The sequence below is a fragment of the Hyla sarda genome, chromosome 8 (assembly GCF_029499605.1).
Source record: "Hyla sarda isolate aHylSar1 chromosome 8, aHylSar1.hap1, whole genome shotgun sequence".
Lineage (NCBI taxonomy): Eukaryota > Metazoa > Chordata > Amphibia > Anura > Hylidae > Hyla > Hyla sarda.
In genome coordinates this window covers 100,492,429-100,506,705 of record NC_079196.1, presented here as the reverse complement: position 1 = coordinate 100,506,705, position 14,277 = coordinate 100,492,429, and the positions used below count along the sequence as shown (strand labels likewise).

Below are 14,277 nucleotides of genomic sequence, written 5' to 3'. Positions count from 1 at the left end.
GTTCTGCCATTATTTTAGATTTACTGTTTCTATGACAAATCGAAAACTTAAAATGTAAAATTGGCCTTAAATATTTATTGCGAGCTTATAAAAGCTAAGTTTAGAATCTGAAAAATGTACATAGGATCTACGTATAAGATCTGTGGAGGTGTCAAGTTGGGCCAGATCAAGCACAGGAGGATTGCTAAAGGAGGATTAATGTTTTCTTACCTCATGATATATTGAAGGCTTAGATAATGATGGAATAGTAAAAGATAACACCTTATTGTTTCCATCTTTATCAGCAATTTCCTGTTAAGAGAAGACAGTTTTATTTATAACTACGCTAATAGAGTCTATCCACTACAGTGCTGCCTTAGAGTTAACATTTTTATTTTCCATTGGCATGATGATTTTAAAATGTACTATTGCTTTCCACAGAAAGGGTTGTAACAAAAAAAAAAATTTGTCTTAAAGGGATTTCCCATCTGACAAAGTTATCCCCTATCTAAAGCATGGGGGATAACTAGCTGATCATGGAAGGTCTGACCATTGGGACATCCACCAAAATCTTGTTAGCCCAGACCGAAGAGGTGTGTTTTGCATGCATGCCACAACTCCATTCATTCTCTATGGGACCTGCAAAAACAGTCAAGTAGTGTTTGCCTCTTTCTGTCAGCTTCCATAGGAAATGAACGGAGCAGGGGCATACATGTGACGTCACGACCTTCCGTCCCCGTGGTCGGGAGAAATTCGCCCGAGAGCCTCCAGCATTTCCGGAAGCAGTTACAGGTGGGTGTTGCTTGCTATATTGCGGGACCCCGGCGATCTGACATCTTATCCTCTATCCTTTGGATAGGGGATAAGATGTCTAGGGTCGGAGTACCCCTTTAAAGGGCCCTGTTCTTGAGATCGAGGAGGCTCCATTTGTCGGACCTTCTGTGATCAGCTAGTTATCCCCTATCCTGTGGAAAGGGAACAACTTTATCAGATGGGAATCATATAATTATTTAACCAAGGTTAAATGATCATAAAGTAGTCCGTGAGTAGGAAATACTTTGAATCAGTTTTTTTCAAAAATTTGCTCATCTCTATCTGAATAAATTCTCGGCAAAATGTAATTAGTAATGTATTTTAATAATGTGTTTAATAAAGTGTGTGTGTTGCACTTTTTTTCCTTACTTTTTAAATTTTTTAGGCAGTACTACAACTCCCAGCATGGAACAGAGTGTTCCATGATGGAAGTAGTAGTACCTGTGCTAATAGACAGATCGTCCCTGGTGTCACTCCTGAAACCCACTGCGATCATCCTGCATAATATATAGATGCGGGCGGCTTTCTTGCATCTAGATAGGACGGTCGCAGCAGGTGTCAGGAGTGATACCTGCTGTGATCTGTCCTCAACTGCAGGTACTACTGCTACCAACATGGAGCACACTCTGCTCCATGCTGGGAACTGTGGTACCTGCATTAATAGACAGATCAGAAGTGACACCCGATGTGATCGTCCTATATAATGTATAGATGCGGGCGGCCGGCCATAGTATATGCCATATATACAGTGATCCCTCAACTTACAATGGCCTCAACATACAATAGTTTCAACATACAATGGCCTTTTCTGGAACACTGTAACTTGAAACCAGACTCAACATACAATGCTACAGACAGTCCAGATCTGCGAAACGTGTCAATGACTGGAAAAACCAACCAATCAGAATGGGCATTCACTGGTAAAACCCCTGTATTATTAAAGTGCATGCACTGAATTCCTGTCTGGTAGTGCCTCCTACAGTACAGGGAGGTATTACATGTTCTGTGCTACTCTTAACCTATGACACGGTTTGCTGCTCCTTTGGACACCAGATGAGGGCGGGTTCATGTTACTATTTTAGGACATTGCGTATATTGTACATGACCCTGAAGAAGTGCCTGTCCTCTACATAGACAGTGATTTACAGCTCCCAGCAGATCTTTCTTACTTTTCTATGTAAGGACTGTATTAGTTGTCTACTTATTTTTCTTTAATCCTCACTTTTTCCTATTTTTGGATGACATTTTGGTGGCTTCAGAACCAATTACCAGGTTTCCATAGAGTTATGGTTTCAACATACAATGGTCATCCTGGAACCAATTAATATTGTAACTTGAGGGACCACTGTATACCTATTATTCATATTTCCCGCAGAGAGCTGTGAGTGGCTGGAACCATATGGCCAATCACAGCTCTCTACGGTAAATATGAATAAGTGATGTGAATGCTTTTCAACTCACTGGCCGGCCGGAGTATAGTGCAGAGATGCGAGTGCAGGAGAAAGCCGCTCCATCTCTAAAATATAAAGGACAATCGCATCGGTGTCAGGAGTGATACCTGCAGTGATCTGTCTATTAGTACAGGTACTACACCTCCCATAATGGAACAGTCTGTTCCATGCTGGGAGTAGTAGTACTACCTAAAAAAATATAAAAAAAGAGAGAAAAAAAAAAAGAAAGTTAAACACACATACACACACTTTATTGAACACAATACAGTGGTCCCTCAACATACGATGGTAATTCGTTCCAAACGACCCATCGTTTGTCGAATCCATCGTATGTTGAGGGATCCGTGCAATGTAAAGTATAGGAAGCTGTACTCGCCTGTCCCCGTCGCTCCGGACCAGGTCCTCACCGCTCCCGATGCTGTCCCAGGGGCTCCCGATGCTGTCCCGCTGCTCCGGTGTCTTCTTCGCGATCCTCCGGTGTCTTGCGCATCTTCTGCAGGGTCCGGGCCTCGCTTTCTGGAGACGTTATAACGCAGCTACGCCGGCGCGGCGTGCGTAGTGACGTAATAACGACGCCGGAAAGCAAGGCCCTGACCCTGGAGAAGATGCGCAAGACACCGGAGGATCGCGAAGTGGACCCGGAGCAGCGGGAATAGGTAAGCAAACCTGCCAGGGATGCTTAAACTGCTATCCGACAGCAGCTTAAGCATTTTGCGCTGTCGGATAGCAGTTAATGCGATGGCCCCGACATATAAAAGCATCGTATGTCGATGCTGACATCGACATGCGATGGCCTCTGAGAGGCCATCGTATGTCGATTTTATCATATGTCGGGGCCATCGTAGGTCGGGGGGTTACTGTATTAAAATACATTACTAATAAAACATTTAAAAAAATTTATTATAAAAAATATATTATGTTTACATTTAAATGGCCCCATTCCACATTTTTATTACTGTCTGCTACATTTTTAAGTCTTTTTATTTTTCGGGAGCGGGCAGGGACCAGAAAATTCAGCGCTGAATATTAAAAATGGGGCTAAAAAAGTAAAGTGAAAATAAAAAAAATGATCATTTAGGACGAAAACTAACTCCTCATTCATTTTTTATATTGAGCGCTGAAATTTTCTGGTCCCTGCCCGCTCCCGAAAATTGAAAGACAAAAAAAAAATGTTAATGTTAATTTTTAAACAGGGATCAATTTATGTGGGCGGGCAGGGACCTAAAAATGTAGCAGACAATAAGAAAAATGTAGTGTGTGTTTTTCACATTTTTTCTTTTTCTTTATATATTTAGGTAGAACTACTACTCCCAGCATGGAACACACTGTTCCATTATGGAAGTAGTAGTTCCTGTACTAATAGATCGTCCATAATATAGCAGAGATGCGGAACGGCTCTATACAGCGCTCACATCTCTGCACTATACTCCGGGTTGGCCAGTGATGTGAATAGAAATTTACAATGAGTGGGGATCGGCCGGATGGTGGCAGCCAATCCCCACTCTCAGCGGGAAATATGAATGAATGAGTGGCCAGCCGGAGTAGAGAGCAGAGATGCGAGCGCAGGAGAAAGCCACTCCGCATCTCAGGGGTAAAGGATGATTGCAGCAGGTGTCAGGAGTGACACCTGCTGTTATCTGTCTTTAAAGGGGTACTCCAGTGAAAACCTTTTTTCTTTTAAATCAACTGGTGGCAGAAAGTTAAACATATTTGTATATTACTTCTATTAAAAAGTCTTAATCCTTCCTGTACTTATTAGCAGCTGAATACTACAGAGGAAATTATTTTCTTTTTGGAATGCTCTCTGATGATATTATTATAATAATCTGCTGACGTTATTATAATAATAATAACGCTTTATTTACTGTTGTCCTTAGTGGGATTTGAACCTAAGTCCCCAGCACTGCAAGGCAGCAGTGCTAACCACTGAGCCACCATGCTGCCCTTAGCATACATCTGCTATGCATGGTTGCTAAAATGGACAGAGATGTCAGCAGAGAGCACTGTGCTCGTGATGTCATCAGTGTTCCAAAAATAAAGGAATTTCCTCTGTAGCATTCAGCAGCTAATAAGTACTGGAAGGATTAAGATTTTTTAATAGAAGTAATTTACAAATATGTTTAACTTTCTGCCACCAGTTGATTTAAAAGAAAAAAGGTTTTCACCGGAGTACCCCTTTAACTGCAGGTTCTACTGTTCCCAACATCGAACACACTCTGTTCCATGCTGGGAGCTGTAGTACCTGCATTAATAGACAGATCGCAGAGAGTGTCACGCCTGACACCTGCTATGATCCTCCTGTATAATGTATAGATGCAGGCCGGCCGCTCTTCTATGGTCCCCTGCACTGACGTATATATACACATATTCATATTTCCCACAGAGAATTGTGATTGGCTGGAACCATCTGGCCAATCACAGCTCTCTGCAGGAAATATGAATAGGTGTATATATATTGCAGTGCAGGGGAACATAGAAGAGTGGCCAGCTGCATCTATAAATTATACAGGAGGATCGCAACGGGTGTCAGAAGTGACACGGGCGATCTGTCAATTAGTACAGGTACTACTACTCCCATCATGGAACAGTGTGTTCCATGCTGGGAGTAGTAGTACTACCTAAAAAAAATTTTTGGGAAAGTGAAAAACACACACCATATCTTTTTCTTAGGCTTCTTTCACACTATAGATTATTCATCCATTATTAAACATCAGTTTTCTGTATTGTATAATTAAAAAAACAAATGTATAATAACGGATGAAATAATGGGTGCCAACGGCTAAATAACGTCTGTCAAAATAACAGGCATATTCATCCGTTAAGACACATTATAACATCCGTCCTGTACCGTTATTTTAGATTAACACCTCTGCGTACAGACTCCTGCAGCCGGGACTACTACTATTTCCATCATGGAACAGACTTGTTTCCATGATGGGAGCAGTAGTTCCGCAGCTGCTGGAGTCTGCCGGTGGCTGGGAGGCTACATTAGTGTTTGTACTACTACCTCCATCATGAAAGACTATGTTCCATGATAGGGGTTGTAGTACAGGGGCTGAGGAATTGACCGCACCAGGTCTCCCGTCTGAGAACCGAAGCGATCAGAAGCTATTAAACAGGGGAGCGGGCGGCATGCTCCACTCCCCTGCGATGTACGGTGTATTTTTACTTTCATTTTTAAATTCCCCACAGGGAGCCCTGAATGGCCGTTACGGAGGAGCCATTTAGGGCTCCTGGCGGGGTTTTTAAACTTACAGTGTGCCTAATTACTGTATAATCACATTCCCCCATGTGCCTGCTGCCTGGTCATTTTCTAGCACTGTCACAGCGCACAGCAGGGACATGCCATTCCATTCCCTGCTGCTCATCTCCGTATCTGACAGAGATGGGCAGTGGAGAATGGAGGGACCTGTCTCCCCTGTGCGCTGCTTCATTCATTCACCACCGCCAGTTCCCGACATGTCCCCGCTGCTGCCCTGCTCCAAGCGCAATCAGAGCGCACAGCAGGGACATGTCGGGCGGCAGTGGGGAATGAATGAATGAAGAAGCGCACAAGGGAGACAGGTCAGGTACTGGCGGGGAATGAAGCATTATAACAGCGCACAGGGGGGGGGGCGGTCCCTCCTTTCTCCGCTGATCCTCTCTGTCAGATACGGAGATGAGCAGCAGGGAATGGCACGGCAAGTCCCTGCTGTCCGATGTGACAGCACTAGAAGATGGCCGGGCAGCAGGCAGGGGGGGAATCATACATATACACATGGGGGGAATAAAATTAATATAATTAAGTCAGGAGGAATGTGATTATACAGTAATTAGGCACAATAAGTTTTAAAAACCCAGCCGGGAGCCCTGAATGGCTCCTCTATACCGGCCATTCAGGGCTCACAGCGGGGAATTTAAAAACGAAAGTGAAAATGCATCCTACATCGCAGTGGAGCATGCCGCCCGCTCCCCTGTTTAAAGGGGTATTCCGGGCAAAAACATTTTATTCCCTATCCAAAGGATAGGGGATAAGATGTCTGACCCCAAGGGGGTCCCGCTGCTGAGGCCCCCCGCGATCTACCTGCAGCACCCACATTCTGTGCGGATGCTATTGCCCAAATACCCCTTTAATAACTTCTGATCTGGGGGTAGTAGTACAAACACTAATGAAGCCCCCCCCCCCCCCCTAGCAGACTCCCGCAGCCAGGGAACTACTACTCACATCATGGAAAGAAGTCTGTTCCATGATGGGAGTAGTAGTAATCCCGGCTGTGGGAGTCTGCTGGCGGCTGATACCAACGGATGAAAAACTGATGCAAATGGATGCCACTGAATGGCATCCCTTTGCATCAGTTATTAGAATGGTCCATTTAGAAGGCAATAACTGAGAAAATATGAATTCTGGCAATCCAAAAAAGTGATGGAGATACCTTTTTTTTAAATAAAATTTCATAGGGTACCAGTAAAAAAAATTGATTAAAAAAGATACAGTAGTGATGGAAAAAATTGTATTTAACAAAATGTATCTTTATTATAATGAAATTTTAATACATTTTTAAACAGGGATCAATTTACCGTATTTATCGGGGTATACCACGCACCGGCCTATAACACGCACCCTCATTTTACCAAGGATATTTGGGTAAAAAAAGTTTTTTACCCAAATATCCATGATAAAATGAGGGTGCGTGTGTGCGCGTGTATACCCCGATATACCCCCAGGAAAGGCAGGGGGAGAGAGGCCGTCGACAGCCAGGGGGAGAGAAGGGGCAGCGGCACCCATTGCAGGCGCCGCTGCCCCGTTGCCTCCCCCCATCCCCGGTGGCATAATTACCTGAGTCGTGCGTCCCCAGCGTCGTTGCTATGCACGGCGCGGCGCTCTGACGTCATGCGCCGCGCCGTTCAGCGCATAGCAATGACGCCGGGGACGCACGACGGAGGCCTGGAGCAACGCGGACCGGACTCAGGTAATTATGCCACCTGGGATGGGGGGAGGCAACGGGGCAGCGGCGCCGGCAATGGGTGCCGCTGCCCCTTCTCTCCCCCTGGCTGTCGGCGCCGCTTCTCTCTCCCTGGCTATCGGCGCCGGCACCGATAATCAGGGGGACAGAACGGGCAGCGGCGCCGATAACCAGGGGGTGAAAAGGGCCAACAGCAGCGCTCTAGACCCCAGGAAAGGCAGGGGGAGAGAAGCGGGCAGCGACGGCCTCTCTCCCCCTGCCTTTCCTGGGGGTGTATCGGCGTATAACACGCACACAGACTTTAGGCTAAAAAATTTAGCCTAAAAAGTGTGTGTTATACGCCGATAAATACGGTATGTGGGCAGGCAGGGCACTAAAAATGTATCCGACAATAATAAAAATGTAGTGTTTGTGCTTTTAACCTTTTTTTTAAACATTTTTTAGGTAGTACTACTACTTTCAGCATGGAACACACTGTTCCATGATGGGAGTAGTACCTGTACTAATTGACAGATCATCTGTGTCACTTCTGACACCCGTTGCGATCCTCTTGTATAATGCGGCCGGCCGCTCTTCTATGGTCCCCTCCACTGCCGTATATATATACACTTATTAATGTTTCCCGCAGTGAGCTGTGATTGGCCAGATGGTTCTAACCACTCACAGCTCTCTGCGGGAAATATGAATAATAGGTATATATATATACGGCATATACTCATACTGCAGTGGGACCAGAGAAGAGCGTCCGGCTACCCGCATCTATACATTATACAGGACAATTGCATCGGGTGTCAGAAGTGACACTCGCTGCGATCTGTCTATTAATGCAGGTACTACAGCTCCCAGCAGGGAGCAGAGTGTGCTCCATGTTGGGAGCAGTAGTGCCTGCAGTTGAGGACAAATCACAGCAAGTGTCACTCCTGACACCCGCTGTGATCGTCCTATCTATTGCAGAGTTGCGCGCGCAAGAGAAAGCAGCTCACATCTATACATTATACAGGACTATTGCAGGGGTGTCGCTAATGAAGAAATTTGTTATTTAGAATCGAGTCGAAGTTCGGATTTAGTCCGAATCTAATTTTTTATGAAATTCGGAACGAATTAGACTTAGTCAGATTCGATTCGCTCATCTCTAGAAATACTTTCCCCCAGTTGATCTGAATCAGAAAACCATGAGGGAGGTTCTTCAAAACCTATGCTGAGGAAAAGTTGACCAGTTGCCCATAACCAATCAGATCGCTTCTTTCATTTTTGAAAGAAGCAATCTGATTGGTTGCTATGGGCAACTGGTCAACCTAGCAGAAATTTCAGCAATAAATCTGCCATGTGTAAATTTATCACATAAAGACTTATCACTTAAAGACATGGAGTTAAAAGCACAATTTTCAACACCAAAAAGGTCTTACCAAGTTGTAAATGCCCAACAGGAGAGCTTCAATGCAGCCGTTGCTTTGCCTATCACGGCTGGCAGTGAGACGCAAGTAGATGGAAATCAGCTCTGGAAGAAACTGCATGGTAAATCTCTTTAGCCGCACTTCAGAACTGCGGTACAGCTCAAATAGCTGGTGACAGATCGGTTCCAGAAGCTGCAAAACAGGACAATGACAAGAGGCGGCAATATGTAACTAGAGAAAAACTGGATAAATAAGACATTCATTTGTTGCCGTTTTACTTTATTAAATTCACTTTTTTTTTTATTGTAAGTAGAGAGCCCAAGGAAAAGTGTTGGCAACATGATAAAGGATAAAGCAGTAATATGTAAAGAAGTGATCATACAAATTGGCTATTGACATGGGCTTGGACAGGATTGGAGCTCAGTCACCTAGGACCTTTAATACATTACAATTACATTGCACTGTAATGAATAGATGATTTAGAGTACAGGTCCTGTCCTGAATAAAGGATTTCAGAAGACAGAGCACAAGTACAGAGAGCCACAGAAACAGTTCTCTAAAACTAAACATATTCCAGCTGATGGTAAGACCTTATACAAGCTATTTGTTATTATGTTATTACAGGTACCCTTTCACAGGTAAAATCTTATTAAGACCATCCCTGTTCAAATGCCATAAAAAATTATAGAGGAGGGTCCTCAGCTCTGAACCACTCTATAAGCCAGAGCAGAGGAATCAGTAGTTCAAATGCCAGGAATATTAGGTCCTTACCTCTTAGATTCACATATGTTGTCATAGTATTTCGGAAGCATGGATGACAGATACACCACTTTTTAAGTCCATAATATGGCTGTACTACTGCTGTACTACTTCTGTGAATTGCGCAAATAAGAACTACCTGTAGGATAAGTTGTGCACTTCATAGCACATTGCACACATATGAATAAATTACAACAGGAACATGAACCAACATAATGGCCATTGATCAGTCCATGATCTGCCTTGACCAGTAACTGGTTGAGTGGGCAGTTCTTGCAGGGAACAAGTAGAGGAAATTGTAGGCTGGGGATTGTGACAGGTGACTATGCCTTCTTTTAATTTTTTTTTATCACCCCGATTTAAATTATTATTTAAGGGTTGGGCTGGAAAACGTAATCGCTCTCTCATTGGAGACAAGAACAGTCCAAAATAGCCGATTTTTGCAGTAAACACAGCCAGGCAGGCATTTCTCCATAGTGACTGCTGAAGGAAATGTAAGATTATACGGCAGCCATTCAGATGAATGCTCACCCATGTAATACAAGGCTGGCTCAGTAGGAAGTGCTTGGTAAGAGTTTTAAAGGGGTATTCCAGGCAAAACCTTTTTTTTATATATATTAACTGGCTCCGGAAAGTTAAACAGATTTGTAAATTACTTCTATTAAAAAATCTTAATCCTTCCAATAGTTATTAGCTTCTGAAGTTTTCTGTCTAACTGCTCAATGATGATGTCACGTCCCGGGAGCTGTGCATGATGGGAAAATATCCCCATAGGAACTGCACAGCTCCCGGGACGCGAGTCATCAGAGAGCAGTTAGATAGAAAACAACAACAACTCAACTTCAGAAGCTAATAACTATTGGAAGGATTAAGATTTTTTAATAGAAGTAATTTACAAATCTGTTTAACTTTCCAGAGCCAGTTGATATATATATAAAAAAAAAAAGTTTTGGCCTGGAATACCCCTTTAACTCATAGAAGAGAGATTCCCCTCTACAAAATCCATAAACCCTAATAGGGCATTGGAACAGGGGCTGTCTTAAGAAGATATCACCCTTTGTATCTATACATACAGTATAAAACTCAATTTAGAGAGTAACTTTAAAAATACATTGATTTAGTGTGTTATAGCACACAGTTCCATGCAGGGTTCTGCTGATTGTTACTAAAAACAGCTGATAAGTTCAATGTCAGACATATCCCTTAATTCAGCTCCTGTAAAGCAGTGGGGCTGAAACAACCTGTACTTGGTGTCAAAAAGTGCAACTTGAAGTACGTCGACATCTATACCCACACAGACATCCACATTCAGGGCGGCTGCTGTCCCGTGCCAGTCTGCGCTTGCTCATGGACATCGCGCAACCTTCAGAGTATCAACGGGTGGTGAGTGGTGCAGTGCACCAATCATATTCATATATTGCACATCCTATAGTGGAACATGTTTTTACTACAGTGGATACCTGTGATTACAGTGGACATACCCCTTGTGACAACAATTTATTTACCATCATTCTAATACCTGTTGCTATTGAGAAAGATACATCTATCTAGAGACATTCATTCACTATTTGCTCTATACATCCAAAGACTTCCTGCACTATTTGCGCTATATATTCAGTTACAGGTTGCTATTGATATGCGGTCAATTTTATTTTAACATTTTTATTTATTATGTATTTTTACGTATACCATTTTAATATCTTCTTTGGGTGTTTCCGGCAAGGACCCTGTCGGTACACCTGTATGTCTATTAATTGATAATTAAATTAATCTTGTATTTACTACTATACTGGTCATATCCTGCACATTTATTAGTATTTATATACCTAGAGGACTGTTTTTCTACTACCATTTATTTATTAATTTTTTTAATGTGATGTGTTTTTTATAATTGAATTTTCAGGCTTAGTAGTGGAAGCTGTCTTGTAGACGGAATCCATTACCTAGCCAGGGTTTAGTATGAGCCCCAAAAACAGCTAGCGCTAACCCCAAATATTTCCCCAGTACCCACCACCACAGGGGTGTCTGGAAAAGCCGGTACCAACAGGCCCGGAGCATCAAATATGGCGCTCCTGGGCCTAAGCGGTAACAGGCTGACCTTATAAGGCTGGGGGGGCAATAACAATGGTCATTGCCCACTCTGGTAACAAGCTGCTGCTTGGTTGGCATCTGGCTGAGAATGAAAATACAGGAAACCCTATGCGTGTTTTTTTTCCAAACTAAATAAATAAACAAAACACAGGGTTCCCCGTATTTTCAGTATCAGCCAAATACCAACCAAGCAGCAACAGACTGACGTTACCAAGGTGGGCGAGGACCATTGTTATTGGCCCCTCCCTAGCCTTAATAAAGTTAGCCTGTTACCACCTAGGCCAAGGAGTGCGATATTTGACACTTTGGGCCTGTTTGTACCAGCTCTTCCCGACACCCCTGGGGTGGTGGGTACTGGGGTAATAATTGGAGGTTATCACTAGCTGTTTTTTGGGCCAACGTTAAGTCCCACTACGAAGTCTGATAATTCAATTATAAAAAATAATAATAATAATTTAAAAAAAACGACACAGAGACATACCTGGCTCCCCGCTTGGTCCGTGTAGCTCTGCCCCTGATGATGTCATCACTAGGGTCGGAGCTACACAGACTGGGCCAGAGAAGAAACAGAGGGTGGAAAGTGGACGTCTGCCTACTGTATCCCGTATATACAGTCATCTATAGATGGCTGTATATACAGTATAGCGCATAAAGTGTGAACCCAGCACTGCTCAGCAGCAGCATGGTTTAACTCTTTCCTTGCTAGGTTCCTGTATAGTATACATTGGTACACTATGCAACCCTGTATACTATGCAGCCTGCAGAAGTAGTGATGCTCTGCACCTTGTATATGCTATACATCACTGCTTACCTTCTTACACTCCATGGGCCAGGCGCTCTGCATCTGACCCATGGAGCGGTACGTACCCTGAAGGCAGTGAGAAAACTGCAACAGGGTACAAAAGGGACCGTTTCCACACACCAGCAAAAACACCAGAAAAAACTAAAGAAAAAAGCTGTGGCAGTTTTTCTGGCATTTTTGCTGGTGGAAAAAAAACTTCAGTGGAATCCTGGCCTCAAAGCAATAGAACAAAATACCTGTGTCCAGGACACACCACTTTTAGGTGCAGCTCAGTTGTACAAATAGAACTGTGTGGAGATTTAGAACTTTGCACAAAATTTATCATGTGGCTTGCACAAGTATGGTAAATTTGGTGCACCTGCACAAAATTTATACCAACCAAAACAATCTACAAAAAACATCTACTTACACCAACATTGATAAATGTCCCCCTATGTGCTGAAATTCACAGGTAAGATGCAAAGTAAGTGACAGAGGCGATTATACTGTTGCGATGTAATGAATCGGGTCTGTAGACCTAATGACAAGCTAGCTTTCCAGCTTCATTGATAAAATATCAAAGCTATTTCAAGGTCTTTGTTAATGACCGGTGATCTCCACTAAGACATCTATAGCAGCAGGCTGGAAATGCCATAGCCAGGGGTTGCACAGGCTAAACCATTCTATAATATTCTTGTCTACATCTATCAAGTCAGCATTTGATCTGCGAATGTGAGAACATCCTAATCTGAAAGGTTATTTTAGACACTCAACTCATTAACAAAAGAACGTTTCGTTCCATTCGTCTTTGCACTTAGGAAATTAATGTGGGGGAGGTTCCATTAATGGGCTTACCTCCACTCCAACAGCTAAGCAATGGCACCCAAAAACAAGGTTAAGTGGAGGGCAATCTAGAATGTAACTTCAAATAGAATGGCGCTGCCAAATAGGCCAAAGATATAACAAATAGTTCACAACATTCACATGGCCATAGGTTGGGTACCTCTGAATTGCATGCTGAAAAGAAAAAGGCAACCAACATGAGGAAACAACCTCAACATCCAGGGAAAAACAGCTCTTCACTATTTTTAAGGTAAGTTCAAACTGCGGATTCTCTGCTCGCAGAATTCCGCAAGCGGAGATTCAGTCTGGTGGCTGCGCCGAAAATACTTTGGCGGTAGGACTGCGCCGTCACCATTGATGGCTATGCTGTACTTGAGGAATTCTACGGCAAAAAAAAAAGAACGAACTTTCTTTCTTTGCGCGGAAAAATTCCGCAGTATGAATGGGTCTCGTGGAAGACCCATTCACACTGATGGTACTGTTCACTGCGCGGGAATTCTACTCGCGGAATACCACTCACGGAATTGAACATACCCTTAAAATCCATATCTGCTGTCAGTAAATGATAACATTTTTGTTACATTCAGAGGGTCCAAACTGTGCATGTTTAGTCCTGCTCTCAAGCACGCTCAGGTCTAGGCAATGCTCTTTGGATACATCAACAGAAGCTGCCCAAAACATTTTGCAACAATATATCAGTCTGTATTTGTGTCACTAAAGTTGCGTTGCTTAGACAGGATAAAACTGTATCAACTTCTCAGTTGAGAGCAGCATTAGTAATGTACATGTTAGGCTCCTTTAACACTGAGCATTCCTCAGTTATTAAACATCCGTTTTCTGTGTAAAAACGGGTGTATAATAACGGATGAAATAACGGGTGCTAATGGCTGAATAAATATTCATCCGTTAAGACCCATTTATAACATCCCTCATGTATAGCCGTTTTAATACCTCTGCCTACAGACTCCCACAGCTGGGACTACTACTCCCATCATGGAACAGACTTCTTTCCATGATGGGAGTAGTAGTTCCCTGTCTGCAGGAGTCTGCGGGTGACTACATTAGTGTTTGTACTACTATCCCCATCATGGAACAGACTCTGTTCCATGATGGGGGTTGTAGTACAGGGGCTGACTGATTGATCGCACCAGGTTTCACGTTATTAACCAGGGGAGAGGGCGGCATGCTCCTCAACCCTGCAATGTATTTACTTTCATTTTTAA

At 43.3% G+C, this 14,277-nt stretch overlaps 1 protein-coding gene across 2 annotated transcripts in view; it reads right to left on the bottom strand.

Moving 5' to 3' along the window:
- HYCC2 (hyccin PI4KA lipid kinase complex subunit 2) overlaps nt 1-14,277 on the bottom strand; it is a 106,597-nt gene that overhangs the window by 20,672 nt on the left and 71,648 nt on the right. For both annotated transcript variants that reach the window (XM_056536404.1, XM_056536405.1), the window contains exons 5-6: nt 8,593-8,772; nt 211-291 (exon numbers count right to left, since the gene is read on the bottom strand). In XM_056536404.1, coding sequence (XP_056392379.1) covers nt 211-291; nt 8,593-8,772 — 261 coding nt within the window. The remainder of the gene's footprint in view (nt 1-210; nt 292-8,592; nt 8,773-14,277) is intronic.